The sequence below is a fragment of the Trichechus manatus genome, unplaced genomic scaffold (assembly GCF_000243295.1).
Source record: "Trichechus manatus latirostris isolate Lorelei unplaced genomic scaffold, TriManLat1.0 scaffold00015, whole genome shotgun sequence".
In the NCBI taxonomy this organism is placed as follows: domain Eukaryota; kingdom Metazoa; phylum Chordata; class Mammalia; order Sirenia; family Trichechidae; genus Trichechus; species Trichechus manatus.
The window spans coordinates 8,959,109-8,973,935 of record NW_004443951.1 but is presented as its reverse complement, the minus strand read 5'-3'; the positions used below and the strand labels follow the sequence as shown (position 1 = coordinate 8,973,935).

Below are 14,827 nucleotides of genomic sequence, written 5' to 3'. Positions count from 1 at the left end.
CTCTATTGTCTTCTTCAGCTGTCCACTCTGCACACACACACGCATGCACACATGCACACCGCAGAAAATCCTGTGCTGGCATAAAATTGCCAAAGACCAGGTTCACATCCAAGTTCTGCAACTAACTGTCTATGTCACCTTGAGTACATCATCTCCCTCTCTGAGTCTGCATTTATTTCCTCCTCTTAAAAATGGACCCAGTTATACCCACTTGGTAGACTCACTGTGAGGCTCCGATGACAAAGTATCCTACACGCCATACAGTAAGCCCTCAGCCTCCATGTAAAAAACACCAACCACTCCAGTCCCCACCATGTTTGGGTTTGAGGAAGGTCCCTTCCCAGCCTCTTGTTTCAGCTCACTAGCTCTCGGGCCTGGAGGATTCTCTCTTTCTACTAGCCACTCCCCAAGCCTCTCTCTCCCTTTTGTGTCTGTTCGCTGGAGCTCTTTCTCCTCCCTGACCCTTTCCCCACATTTCTAACAACTGTCCTCACTAGCCCCATCTCACACGCCCAAACTCACAGCTAGAACCAGCCACCAAACCAAAACCTGATCCTGTCGAGTTGATTCTGACTCATAGCCACCCTATAGGGCAGAGTAGAATTGCCCTGTAGGGTTTCCAGGGAGCTGCTGGTGGATTCGAACTGCCAACCCTTTTTTGGCTAGCAGTCATAGCCCATAACCACTGCCCCACAAGGGCTCCAGAACCAGCCCAGGGTCTAGTTATTCGTTTACAATGTCCATGTGTAGAACTCTACCGACCTCAACAATGCAGAACTGACTGGTGTAACCAGCTCCATTATGTTGGCACCTTGGCAGGTCCAGGAGAGCACATGAGCCCAGGATGTTCTGTACCCATCAGCCACAAAGAGCGTCTGCCCTGATTCTCACCCCAACTGGTTATGTGGTCTTGGGCAGGTACCATCCCTTCCTTGAACTTCAGATTCTTTGTTGTGATATTAGTGAGTTGGGTTAAATGATTTTAAGGATCATGCTAGCTCTGACACACTGTAGTCTTGCATCCAATTCAGTTCATCCTGTAATAATAATAGCAGTAGCAGTAATAATAGAAACAGTAGCTAATATTTATTGTGTACTTAGGAGCCCTGGTAACACAATGGTTAAGTGTTTGGCTACTAACTGTAAGGTCAGCAGTTCAAACCCACCAGCAGCTCCAAGGGAGAAAAGACCATGGCGATCTGCTCCCATAAAGATTTCAGCCTAGGAAACCCTATGGGGGCAGTTCTATTCTGTCAAGTGGGATCAGTATGAGTGAGAATTGGCTTGACGGCACACAACAACAGTGTGCTAAGGAACCCCCCTACTGTGTTACGTGGGGTCACTATGAATCAAAAACAATCAAATCGAAAACAGTTGTTAGTTGGCACCTGACAACCGCATGCTAATCATTATTCTATGTGTTTTATGTGCATTATCTCTTTTAATCCTCACAACATCTCTTTATTAAATACATATCATTTATTGCCCCAATTTACAGATGAGGAAGCTGGAGCTCTGTGAGTTGAAGTGATTCATCCACGGTCGCAGAGTATTCAGTGTCAGAGCTGTGCTGCATCCAGGCTGCCTGACCCAGGCTTCGGCACTTAACTTTCCTGCTATGCAACCTCCCAGTGGACACCTAACTCTAAGGCAAAATCTCTGGATCAACTGCTAACTGCTCAGCTGAGCTTCACACCTGAACTGTGCATCCAGCTGCCCCTCTAGTGTATTCCCTGTGGATGTCCCACAAGCTTCTAAACTCCCAAAACCAGTTGCTCTTGAGTCAAATCTGACTCATAGCGACGTCATGTGTGTCGGAGTAGAACTGTGTTCCATAGGGGTTTCAATGTGGGATTTTTCAGAAGTAGATTGCCAGGCTTTTCTTCTGAGGCACCTCTGGGTGACCTGAACCTCCAACCTTTTGGTTAGTAGCCGAGTGTATCAACCGTTTGCACCACCCAGGGATTCCTCTTAAACTCCACGTGGCCACAAATGCATCACCCCCTTCCCCTACTCCTGGTCCCTCTCTGGCAGCCGCCATTCTCAGGGATGGCTCCACCCAGGCGTCCACTAGTCCCTATGGTGCCTTTGTGAAAATTACAGAAAGATGCCCCTTCCTCCAGGCGGATATAGCCCTAAACCAGAATGCAAGGAAGGCCTGGTAGGCAGAGAGCAAGCTGGATTTCTCCCCCGACTCCCCCTCAGCAGGGCACTCTTGTGCCTCCACAATATGCATGCACAGCCCAATGCTTGTCCCTGGCTCCAACTTGCTCACGAGGAATACTGGGATCATCTTTGACCCCTCCCTCTCTCTCACCAAGCTCTCTCTGTTCTGCTTTTCTCGGGTGGGGGCCGGGGAAACGGGTCTCCAGGGAACCAAAACCAAACCAAGCCCATTGCCGTTGAATCAATCCTGACTCATGGCCACCCCGTGTGTTATGGAGTAGAACTGCTCCACGGGGTTTTCTTGGCTATAATCGTTATGAGATCAAATTGCCAGGCCTTTCTTCCAGGTGTCACTGGGTGGGTTTGAACTGCCAATACCTAGGTTAGTAGGCAAGTGCAAACCATTTGCACCACCCAGGGACCTTCTCCAGGGAACAGGGCCCCAGACCTCCGGGCAGAAAGCACTGGGACCCCAGAACATTTCTTAGAAAAAGAGGAGAAGTGACATCAGGTCCAGGACGGCTAAGCCCCCACAAGCCTGGCCCCCACCAGTAGTCCTGTGATATTCATGTCTTGACCATTGGGCCACAAGGAGGGGCCACTGCAGACCCGGCTACTCTTGAAGCCCAAGAGAAGACCAAGCAGAGGTGCTGGCACAATCTGAGGAGTCCCTGGGGCCATGCCACAGACAGGTTGCTGGGCCCAGCAATTGGGAGGAAGAGCCCCACCTGAAGCTCACGTTCAAAGACTGTTGAATCTGTCCTTTTTATAGAGTATGTAGCCACCAGGTGGCAGCCAAGGCTACAGGCAGGCAGAGGGAAAGAAGCCTTTGAAACTGAAGGCCAAAGGGAACAGTGATGTTCAAGGAGGCTCATCACTGACCCCAGAACCTTCAAACCAAGGGAGACAGAGAACACGTGTGTGTGCATCCGTGTAAGGTTGAGAAGTATGGACAAACATACAGCTGCACGGAGGACTGGCATTTAGTCCCCTTCCTTTGGGTCTCTTCACCTCGCCCTGGGTTTCCCTTCCCTGGAGTCCAGCCCTGCCCTGTCCTGGTGTTGGTAATGCAGAGGGGTGTGAGCCAGGTCCTACCCTTGAGGAGCTCCCAGACCTAGGGCAGGGGCTGGGCAGAGACAAGGAAACAGATAACACGATGGGGAGGGGTATGCAGACAGGGAGGGAAGTGCAGGGGCTGCAGCTGCCCAGAGGAAGTCCTTAACCCAGGGATGGGGGGAGGGAAGGTTTCCAGAAGAGATTTCTAAGCTGACCATAGAGGGATTGCCGGCAAGTCTCAGGTGCAATAATAACACATATATTATTTCTGTTTCTTCCCAACAACCCTGCAGGAAAGATACACAGAGCCAGTTTCACTGACAAGGGAATAGAGAATCTGAAAGGCTAGGTGGTCCCACAGGTAGTGGGATGCAGAGCTGGAATTTGCAAGAGTCTGTGTGATTCTCAAATTCTTGGCCACTGTGCCAACTGCCAGGGACCTGACTAAGGAAGGAGTAAGGGAACGAAGCTAAGGAGTGGGAAGGTGGGTGCCTCCCACCCTGGTCCTTGAGCAAGTTCTGACTGCTCGACCCATCTGACTCATCTGTGAGGTTGGTCCAAGAGGACAAGGCAGAGTGTGTGTAACTCAGGTCTCATCTCCCATCACCAACCCCACACTAAGCTGGAGAAGGAGAGTCCTGATCTCTTGGATCCTCGAAGCACAATAAGCAAACAGTATTTCTGCTCATGTTACTCTGAGGATGAGGGACGTAATCTTGAAAATCTTGACCACTTGATACTCTACCCTAAAAGGGATAAGACTGTGGAAGTAGACGAGAACTCTCAGACTCTTTTGGAAACCAGTTCCAGCTTGGAAGTTCCTCTTCAGGTCTAACTGAAGTAAGCAGTGCTGCAATCTACCTTCAACTGTGCAGCCCTGGGTGGAGGCTTTCCATGACTGAATTTGGGTGTAACCTATAATGTAACCCTGTGAAATTCACACACTTTAGTTAGGGGAGAAAAAAGAAAGGTGCAGGTCTCGGTTCAGGAAGCAGGAAGAGCAAGAATGACCTAGAGCAGTAAGACAAACTCCTGGTCCTAGAGCTTGGGCCTTGGGAAGCATGAGGGCAATTCCCAGAGAGCTGGTGGAAGGGAGCAGCAGGAGACAGTTGCTGCACAACACAAAGAAGTGAGACGCGCCGAGGAGGGAAGGGGAAGGGACGTTCCTGACCAAGGGGTGGCTCTTGTTGCAGAGGTGGGATTGCACCTCAGTCTTCTGAGCCTAAGGGCAGCTTGGAAGGTTGGGACAGGTAGGGAGGGGGCAACAGGGAGAATGAGCTGGAAACAGAGAAGGGATGCAAGGGCAGAGAGAGGACTATGGGCACCAAGCTCCTGTAGAAGGAGGAGAAAGGGGAGAGAGGACTAAGAGAGACAAGAAGACAGAGATGAAGAGACAGGCCAAGAGACACACTCGGAGAAGAAGGCTGAGAAACAGAGAGAGGCTGAGAGATACCAAGACTGGGTGGGAGAGGCTCTAAATGGGGAGAGAAAAGGCAGGGAGGGAGCAGAAAGCAGGGAAGGACAACCCGCTCGCCGACCCAGCCCACCGGTCCCGCCAGGTCTTTCCCCCAACCCCGTCTGTCAATCAAGGAGCGGAGAATCCCCTCCCCCAGGGCCGGGGAGGAGCGCTCGCCTCCGCCCCCGCCCCGCCCGATAGCCAGAGGCTCCTCCTCCCCAGGCCCCCTGAGCAGCGCCCCGTCGGGACTTGCTGCGCTGACCCGATAGATGGTAGGGGGCCCAGCTGGTGCGTTATCAGCCTCCTCCAGGAGCGAGCCTGCGCCACGCAGCGGCTGCCAGGCTGAGATTAGGCCCCGGGAGGGTCATTAGGCGGCTGCCCTGGCCTGGGCCCAGCCTCCTTTCCCTCCCCGATCTGGCCGGGCTGGCAGGTGGGAACCAGCGATAAGGATTGGGGGAGTCGGGTGTTTCTGGGGCTGGCAGCTTCATGCTCCCAGCCCCCTGTCAGGGCAGGAGCGTACGGCTGGGATGGGGGTAGGGGGCCAGCCCAGCGCCTGCAGGGACCCCCAGGCTTCCCACCGTCGTGGTCTTGCTCAAACTGAGGGAGCCAGCATGACGAGGGGGTTAAGGAGGCTCCCAGAGACCCCCCCACACACAGGATACAGGATCGCCCCCAGGAACCAGGGCAAGACAGCGGCTGCTAGGGAACAGGTGAGTAAGGGCAAGAGCAAGCCCCTCCCGGTAAAACCTCAGGTGTGGGTGGCTGCGCTTCACCTTGCTTCAAGGAGACAGGTGGATGGTGGCTCTGTGGTCAGGCCAGGCCCTGTCAGGTCGGTGGGATGGGGAAGAGACCAGACTCCACATCCCCCACCCCCTCCCAGCAACAGAGGCCAGAGGTGGGAGGGAATGGGGCCTCGAGCAAGGAGAATCAGACTAGGAAGCCAAAAGGTCCACATCAGGAGGCTGGAAAAGAAAAAATGGGGCGGGGGGTGGGGTGCACCTTAGCAGGGACCTTGCCCTCTAGGAACCTCTGTCTCTCCTTCAGTAAGTGAGAAGCTGGGCTGGCTGGCTGCCTGGCTCTACTCTCTAGTCTAAACAAGGAAGACTTCCCAGAGGAAGGGAAACCTTAGCTACACCAAGAAAAAGGAATAGGCAAACTAAACTGGCAAAGGTGGGGAGAGGAGAAGGCATCAGTAACAGAAAACCACGTGAGCAAAAGTTTAGAGTAGGAATCACAAGAGCAACAGCCACAATTTAAGGTGAGGCCCAGAGAGGGGAGGCACCTTGCCTGAGGTCACACAGCAAGGCAGTGGTAGGCCCGTCTTCCCTCTGCTGCAGCCTGCACCCCAAGCCCAGTGAGGTGAGAAGGGATAATTCTGATTTAAGGTGGCTCTCCCCCAGGGGTATGTGGGTGAAGCCTTGGAACAGCAAAGGAAGGGCCACAGTGGTGAAGTGTGGGCACTGTGACCAGTTTGAACAGGTGGCAGAGAGAGATCTTGGTACAAAGTGGACTGTCTCCTACCTTCTTGCCCCACCCCCTCCAGATCTGGGAGTGCTCCTAGGTGAGTCTGTCTCAGGTTGTCACCCCAAAGAGAGAAACAGAGGCTATTTCTGTAAGACCGACAGTCCCAGAGAGGCGAGGGGCCTCCAGGTCCCAGGCTAATGTGACTCCTCTCTCCTCTCCCTCCTGCTTCATTCCCACTAGTCCCAGTGCCCTGGCCACCACCACAACCAAGACTGAGAGGCGTGTTGGTGAGCACTGGATTGCACTCCAGCTCTGTCATGAGACTGGCCAAATCCTCCACAGAGGAGAAGCTGAGGCTCAGAGAGGACAGTGACTCTCCCAAGGTCACACAGCAAGTCGGCAGGGAACCCAGGACTCAAATCTGGGCTCCCCGAGTCCTAGCCCAAGACTCTTCTCTCCTGGCCCATTCAGAGGGGCTGTGGGGCTGGAAGATAGAGCTGGAGCAATGAGAAATGATTCTAGAATATACCACAATGCCAGGCAGCATGGAGGCATGGGAGGGGAGGGGGTTGCAGCATGAGGAACTGCCCAGAATGCCAGGTGTGCAGGGTGAATCAGTCTTGGCAGATGGGGGGACTTGTAAGAGGGGCTTTGCCTGAAACAAGGGGTAGAGGAGCTGAGCTCCTGGCCCCATGAGGCCTTCTGAAGAAGTCCCAAGGCCTCTAACACCCTCTTCCTGCCCTACTTCCATGAAAGAGAACCTGGGGATGCTTCTTGAGATGATTCAGCTCACATCGGGATCTGCCCTCTGCTGGGAAGCTCTCCTGACTGCTCTGGACTGGACCACTGGACTGCTCTGGCCAAAGAGGGGGTTTGGCCTGGCAGGACAAGGAGCACTGTATTGTCAGGGATGGGTTCGCCTGTCCCTGGCCTTCCTGCCTGCCAAGCTCTCCCACACACATGAGATAGTGGACACTCCCAGTCGTGGGCACTTGCACACTCAGACATGAGAAGAGACAGACACTCTTTTCAGATTCAGACAGCAAAGCCCAGCCTCACTGGCAGTCTGAGGGGCTGTTTCTTAGCCCTGGGAGCCTCAGCCCCAGAAGTAGAAAAGTCTTTATTTCCCAGAAATAAGGGCCATTTCCACAGTTATGGGGAGATGTGAGGCAGGATAGGAGATACTGGACTGACTTGTCTTCAGAAGGCTCTTCTGAATCAGGTGGGAGTCTCCCTGGGAGATCCCTGGGCCACAGCCAAGCCCCAACCTGGACACTGTCTGAGCCCCAGTGTTGGCTGCTATAACTCAGGGAGGGTGGGACTGGCATGGAATTGGAGGGAGTCAGCCCCTTACTGTAGATTTCTGCACAGAGAAGGTGGTGGAGTTGAGCAGCAATCACACATGCCTGGGAGCCTTGGAGCAGGGGACCAGGAGAGCAGGGGTCACATGGGGGTGCTCCGGACCTTGCCCTCCTCCTCGGGGATGTTCTCATAGGCATTCTCCTGCTCACTGGACCTGAAAGAGGATGACAGGGGCCTGGTGGACTCATCACCCTTCCATCCCATCCCCTTCTCCCCACCCCATCCTGCACTTGTGAGGTCAGTATTTTCTAGAATACATGTTTGACTCCCAGAAGAGAATTCCCCTAACCACACCTAGTCTTACGCACCTGAGACTAGAGACCTCTCAGCGCCACCTCCCTGAACCCCATCTCCCTCTGAGACCCCTCTTCCACTGACCCTCCTCCCATTGAGTCCCCTTACCACTTACAGTCTCCTCCCCCAACCACTCCTTCACTGAAGCCTCTTCCCCCATTGAGCTTTTTTGCGCCCTGTGCCCACTCCGCTACTGAGTCCAATCTACTGACTGAGCCTCTCCCCCACCGAGTCCCCATCCCCTTACTGAGCCCTGTCCCCAAACTGATGTTTCATCTCCCGTGGAGTTCTGTGGTCCTCATAAAGCCCCATCCCCTCATTAGCCCCTCCCTCACTGAACCCTCCCTCTTCACTGAGCCCATCCCCACCATGAGTCTCCACCCTCCCCAGCCCTCTCCTCCTCAGAAGTACCTGGTATGAGACCCCCCCTTGGGGCCCTGGAGCACAGAGCGGTCAGCCCTGTGCCAGCACCTCACCTGAAGCTGGCCGCCATCGAGCAGTACCGTCCATCTGTCCCTGCCAGGATCCCATCCTCCTTGTTTCCAGTGATCATGACCATGTTCGTGGGTTCCCTGGGAACAGGGCACATCAGTAGGACTCCTGGGCCTCCACCTTCCAGCCCTCCCCCACACTCAGGCCCTATTCCAGGAACTGGCTCTCACAAGCCCAAGGGGCGGAAGCTACCCCTTTACAGAACCAGCTGTCTCCAGCAGGACCCCTGTCAGCAGGCTGATTCGGGTCCCACTCCCATGGAAACTCACACCTTTCCCCCTGCATTACAGTGGCGAGGGGGTGGGGGTGGGCCTCAGATTTAGGCCTGCGATTTGCAAAAGCCTTATCCTAAGTCTACAGCCTGTCTCCAGCCTCCTCCCAGCCTCCCTCTGCCGTTCCCATTCTGGCCTCAGCTCAGCCCCCAGAGCGGACTCAATGTCCACCCCAAATTTCCTCAGGGCTTTCCTCGGGCAATAGGAGCCGGTAGACTAGTGGCCACTGACGGCAGAGCTGGGGCCAGCGGAGAAGGGAAGCATTTTCTAACAAAAAGCTCCTCACCTCGTACTCGAGTTTAAGCCCACTGCAGTGTGGCCTCTGCCCCCACCACCTCGTAAACTGCTCTCTCAAAGTTCACCAGTGACCCTTACATTCCTTGGCCATCCCACAGGCACCTCAGACGTCATATGTCCCAAATTAAACTCAGAAGTGGCCCCCAAATCTCCTCCTCCTCTTGTGTTCTGTGTCTCAGTGAGTGGTCCCCAGTCAGAAACCTGGATGTCACCCCTGGCCTTCCTTCCCTCCTGCCCTCTGTGATCTCCATCCACCAACTCCCAGGGCATCCTAGACAGCTCTTAGACCTGTCCGCTTCTCTCCAGCCACGCTGCCACCTCTACAGTCCAGTCTCTCTTCTGGCCTCATGCACAGCCTCCTCCCTGGTCTCCCCGCCTGCAGACTGGCCCCTCCTATTCAGCCACCACATGACACCCAGAGTGGCTCTGCTAAGTCCCACATCTCAGCCTGAAACAGCTTAAAAACTTTTCAGTGAATTCCTATTGTACTAAGGATACAGTCCGAAGTTCGAGTCATTGGTATACAAGGCCCTGCTTGACCTGGTCTCTGCCTCATCACCAGCCTCATCTTGGGCCTTTCCCATCCCTGTTCCCACCCCCACCCCACCCCCACCCCACCCCAACCACACTGAGCTGCTTGGGTTTTTCTAAGCCAGCCATGCAGGCTGCTGTGAGGATTGGAAAGATTCCCCTCTGGACAGGTGCAACTTACCCCAGCACAGCTGGATGGATTTCAGCTGCACCCCTACCCTATCTTTGCACATCTGCACTCAGCAGCCCTGGAGTCATGCCCCTAACTCGGCACCCCAGGTGTCCTCTTCCCTGGGACTGCAACACTCTTCCCACCTGGCTCTGCTCCTCCTCACCCTTCAGGACAGCTTTCTCTGACCACCCGACCAGGCCAGGCCCCCCATTGTACTCTGTACTTATCCTTCGGCTTGTGATTGCACGTTCATGTCCTCTTCCCTTCCAGTCTGAGAGCCTGTGAGGCAGGGGTGTATCTGTCCCATTGCCCCACTGCACCCCCAGCATGCAACACAGTAGCTGACCTTCAAGAAGGGTGAGACCTTCCTTTCCAGAGGTTACCCCCACTATACAGATAGTAACAGGAAGAGAAGACATTTCCCCAAAGCTGGTGGTGAATGGGCACCACAGAGCCCACTCTGGCCGAGGTCAGGAAGCCAGCAAGCCTGAACTCTTGTCCCAACTATCACCAACTCACCCTGGGACCTTGGACCTCAGTTTCCCTTCCACACAGTGAGAAGACTGGACTCAGGGATTTCTGAGGCCCTGCCCACTTCGACTAGAGCTGGTCCTGGGGTCAGTCCTGCCTGCTCAGGTCCAGCCAGCCCCCAGGGCCCTCAGGGAGCACTCACGGCTCTTCCTGGCACCAGAAGTGGTTGACAGCAAAAGCAATTGCAACGAGGACCAGGAACACAGCCACAGCGATGAGGCCCTGCATCCAGGGCTTCAGGTTTCCCAGACCTGGAGAGGGTAGAGGGTGGGCTGCAGCAGACTGGCCACAGGGGGCACTGCAAGTGCAGAGCAGGGAAAGGGGGAGCCTCATGCCCCAAGGGCTGAGGAGGCCATCAGCAGGCTGCCAGGACCAGAGGGGACATTCTGGGGTGGCAGGTTGAGAACGAGTGCCATGTGATCCCACCTGAGCTTAAGAAAGGACAGGGGTTTGGAGGAAGGAGGCTCAGAGAGAAGACAGGGCTTCAAAGAAGGGTTGAGAGGCTCAAGGAGGAAACAGGCCTCAGGGTACTGTCTGGAATCCAGGACAACCCAGAGACTCTTCCCCCACCACACTGGCCAGGTCACATGCAGGGGCCCCCCAGGGAGCACCCAGGCCCCAGGGACCAAAGGGCAGTCCTAGGCCTGCAAGCCCAGAATGGCTCGCCTCCTCCTCCCAGTTCCCAGCAGGCTGAGGGGCCATCCAGGGCTGACACAACTGTGCTGGCATCTGGGAGATCCTGTTCTGTAACAAGAGGTCCTTTTGTTGCTGGGGAGAGTGTAGGAGTGTAGGGCAGGCGGGGCTCCTCAGCTGAAGGTGCCAGGGTGCCCAGAGAGTGGTGCAGGGCAGGATGTTTTTGGAGAGGGAAGATGGTGTGGGGACAAGCTGTCCTCTGGGTCTAGAGGGGCAGGAAAGAAGCTTCAAAAGTTGAGCCCCTTTTGGCTCCCCCAGCTAGGTGCCCAGAGGACCAGGGCAGAAGGCAGGCGAAGGCCTTGTCTTGCCCTTTCTCTGCTTTTTTGACCTTTGGGCCTTGATACCACCTCAAATCCTCGAGATTTCCCAGAAGTCTCTTCCCTCAGTCCACTGACAACCCAAAAGGGCTCTTTTCTCCCCCTAGGCATCACTGTGCTCCCTGAGCCTGAGGCAGCTCAAGAGGAAACACTCATAGCAGGCAGAGGTCCCAGAAGGGGACAGAGGCCAACAGGAAGCTCTTTAGGGGTCCTGCCTCCGGGCCAAGCCACCTATACCCCCAGTGCCATCCCATACTTTGACTGAGCCCAGGCTGAGCATCAAAAACCTCACTCTGCCTCAGTCCTGCTCAAAAGTCCTTCCTTAAGTCTACCCTAAAGCTTTCCTGTTGCAACGAAGGTCTTACCCCTTCTCTGAGCTTCTCTGAGTCTCGCAGGTATTGGGAAGAGAAAGGACACTCTGGCCTGTGGCCAGGTCAGACCTCACTTATCTTCAAGCATAACACAGCATATTCCATGTGGTTACCCTGAGTTCCATACTTGCCAAAAAGCAGCGTTTTGGATTCACTGTTTTCCCCAGAGAAACAATGGTTCCGACCCATGCTTCATCAGATCAGTGGTTGCTCAAGGGTTGGGAGTTAGGGACTACCTCTCCCTGCTTCGTCCAGACCCTGCAGCAACTCCCCCCAGACACACTAGGGACCACAGTCCCCTGTTCCTCCTTTCAGGTGGCATCTGGATGGGCACATGGAGCAAGGGGCAGAGCCTAAGGCAAGAGAAAGGTGGCCTGGGTCCTGTGCCTTCTTGTTCTGCTGTGTGACCGGCACAAATCACTCAACCTCTCTGGTCTTCCATTCCCCCAGAGGGCTTCCAAGACTGGAAGCAGACATTCATGAGAGCTCAGGGCACCTAAGCAAAAGAGAGGGTGCTCTGGAAGCACCTTTACAACCCTCTCTGGACCCAAGTCTCACCTGCAGAGTCCCCAGACTTTGGCTGCAGGCAACAGTGTAGGGCGGGTGCCAGACTTTAGGGTGTGGTGCTAACTGTGTGCAGAGCCCTTCCACAGCCTTGAATAGCAGCCCTGGGAGGTGGGCAGGGTGGGGTTTATTGTCCTCATTTTATCCGTGAGAAAACTGAGTCTCAGAGAGGGGCAGTGATTTGCTCAAGGCCACACAGCAAGATAGAGTAGAGCTGAACAAAGAGCTAAGGTGGATAGCAGGGGCCACACTGGGGCACTGGCTCTGCCTAAGACCAGGAAGCTAAAACAACAAAGACCTAGATCAAAGCCACAGGCAACCTCTGAGAGCACTGCCCTAACTTTGAGGGGCTTCGTGAACCGTATTTGGAACCTCACTCCCACCCTCTTTATAGCCCCTGACTCCTGTCCTCAGGACACAGCCATCTCTAGGGCAATTCTTGCTCTTGGAGCTTGGATCCTAACTCCTATTCCTCCCCCCAAATCCTAGACGCAACATTTTCCTTGCTGCCCCCATTTCTCACTCATGGAAAGGAAATCTCAGACAGAAGGCTGGCTCTGCCTTTGTAGCTTTTCTCCCCTACTAGCTTAGTCCCTGCTTCTCCTCTCCCCACCCCAAACTACAGGTGTCACCCCCAAAAGACTACCCCCAAGGACTCCTGGGTTACCAGTGCCCAGCCCAGCCTCTCCTCACCACATCCACTAGGGCTGGCCCTGTCCTGTGCTACCTTGTTGACAGCTGGCAGGTGGCACGGCTGTGAGCAGACCCAGAATGAGCAGGCTGAGAGCTGACATGGCTGCAGGCAGCTCCTGGGGCTTTCCTTCCAGCCACCGTGTCTGGGTTCCAGGTGCTGCTCTAGGTGGCTGTCTGTCTTCAGTGTCTGCCTGGGCTCAGCGGGGCTCGGTGTGTCCCTGGAGGAGAGGAGCTAGTAAGGAAGAGAGTGAAGGAGGGAGGAGGAGGGAGAGAATCTGCCCTCCCTCCCATGGTAATAAGCTGCTGGGACCTGGCCTCCTCTGGCCGGTACCCAGCCTACTGGAGCTGGCATTCAAGGTCATCTTTCAGCGGCTGGCTAAGGAGGCGGGTCCACAGACCAGGAAGATGTGGGGAGAGTCCTAGCCTCACCTCCAAGCCCCGGCCTTCCCCAGAGGTTCTGCCTAAGTTCCCCATTCCCGGGAAGTTGGGTTGGGCTCAAGTAAAGAAGTGACACATTGTCCCTCCTGTTTCAAATGAGCCCAATGGGCGGGGCCTATTGGAAGGCTGACAATGGGATGAAAAAATGTGCCGTCTGGCTTGGGGAGCATGTGGAAAACCCCAGAGGCCCTAGGAAGGCTCCAAGCTGTCCACTGCCCCCAGGACCTGGCCTATTTCCTGTTCTCACCATCACCTGTCCTTGTTCAGCCAAGCCAGACCCTGGGGACCCAGTCCTGGGACATAATCCCTGCCTTCTATGACCCCCTGGCCCAACCAGTAGCTCTCAAAATCCACCTTCTCCCATGGTGATCACCACAGAGGGCCTGAAGTTCCCAGCCCCAGACTTCCCAACCCGGACCAAGCCTCTATCCAGCCCAGCTGACCTTTGCCTAGTTCAGCTCTTCCTCTTGACCCCAGATGTGGTCCCTGGAAGCAGCACGTGGTTCTGTCCATAAAGTCCCTAGGAAGGGCTCTCTCAGACAAGACCGGGGCTTGATCAGAGGCCTCCACATCCCTGGCCTCCCCTGGCCGGTGCCCAGCCCACTTGAGCTGGCAGAGGGCAGAGAATGGGTGCGCTCAGCCCTGCCTCTGGAGACCCAGGCTGAGGTGAAGGAAGGACACCCCCAGGTGGCCCAGAGTCTCTGAGTCCCCAACCCTCCTAACTGGGAGCAGCTTTGAGGAAGGCCCACTATTCCCCAAATGGGAGGCCCTGGAGTCAGACTCTTCAGAAGAGGCAAAAATCCCCAAGGATCACATACAGCCCAGCAGGCTCTCCAGTTCAGGGACTGAGAATGACCCAAGCAACTGTGGAGGCCTAGGGCCAAGACTCGTGCTGGGTCCACTTGATTCACTCCATCCCAGGAGTACGTGAAGCCAAAGATACTGGAAGTCCAGCTCCACAGACACCAAGAAAGAAGGAGCCAGGCAGACTAAGGGCAAAGTCTCAGAGATGGAGGGTCCCCAGAAGCCAGTAGCCCAAGGGCAGCAGGATGCCTCTCCACAGCTTTCCCACCAGGAGGCTGCCAATTACTATTCAGGATGGTTCTGCCAGTGGGAGCACTCAGACATCACACTTCCTCCCTGCTTGCTGTATGTGTGTGTGCACACGTGTGTGCAGGGGAGCCCATTACCATCCAAAGGTAGGGTGTCTCAAGTTGAACTAAGGAAACTTTGCTTGGAATTGAGTAATGCCTCCCACGTATGCATATCTTGCTCCTCTCCCCCCACTCCATCCCCTCATCCCCACTTGGTGTCCTCAAAATCTTCTGGCACAAAGTCTGGCTAGAGCAGGCACAGTAAGTGTTAATGAACAGCCAGGTACTCGCTGACTGGAATGTAAAAAAGAAAAAAAAAAAAAAACAGTGCCATCGAGTCAATTCTGACTCATTGTGACCCTATAGGACAGAGTAGAGCTGCCGTAGAGTTTCCAAGGAGTGGTTAGTGGATTTGAACTGCTGACCTTTTGGTTAGCAGCCAAGCTCTTAACCACTGCACCACCAGGGCTCCTGACTGGAATGTAAGGAACAGGGTTTAATTTCACAAACACTCACTGATGCCTTCTTCAAGGGTTTTAAGCAAGGGAGTCACATGGTCAGGTT

General features: G+C 54.9%; 1 protein-coding gene across 1 annotated transcript; it reads right to left on the bottom strand.

The window, feature by feature from the left end:
* Positions 1-7,585: 7,585 nt before the first annotated feature.
* On the bottom strand, positions 7,586-12,832 carry PDZK1IP1 (PDZK1 interacting protein 1). The gene is made up of 4 exons (XM_004371772.1): positions 12,766-12,832; positions 10,236-10,344; positions 8,275-8,370; positions 7,586-7,658 (listed from the first exon to the last, which is right to left on the bottom strand). The coding sequence occupies exons 1-4, from the start codon at positions 12,830-12,832 to the stop codon at positions 7,586-7,588; spliced, it is 345 nt and encodes a 114-aa protein (XP_004371829.1).
* Between the last annotated feature and the right edge of the window lie 1,995 nt (positions 12,833-14,827).

Excerpts from the sequence above, each read along its gene's own strand:
- PDZK1IP1 (XM_004371772.1), bottom strand. The coding sequence starts at position 12,832 with ATGTCAGCTCTCAGCCTGCTCATTCTGGGTCTGCTCACAGCCGTGCCA. Across the intron at positions 10,345-12,765 it reads ACCTGCCAGCTGTCAACAAG|GTCTGGGAAACCTGAAGCCC; the intron begins GTAGCACAGGAC and ends TACCCTCTCCAG. Across the intron at positions 8,371-10,235 it reads TTCTGGTGCCAGGAAGAGCC|GGAACCCACGAACATGGTCA; the intron begins GTGAGTGCTCCC and ends CCCTGTTCCCAG.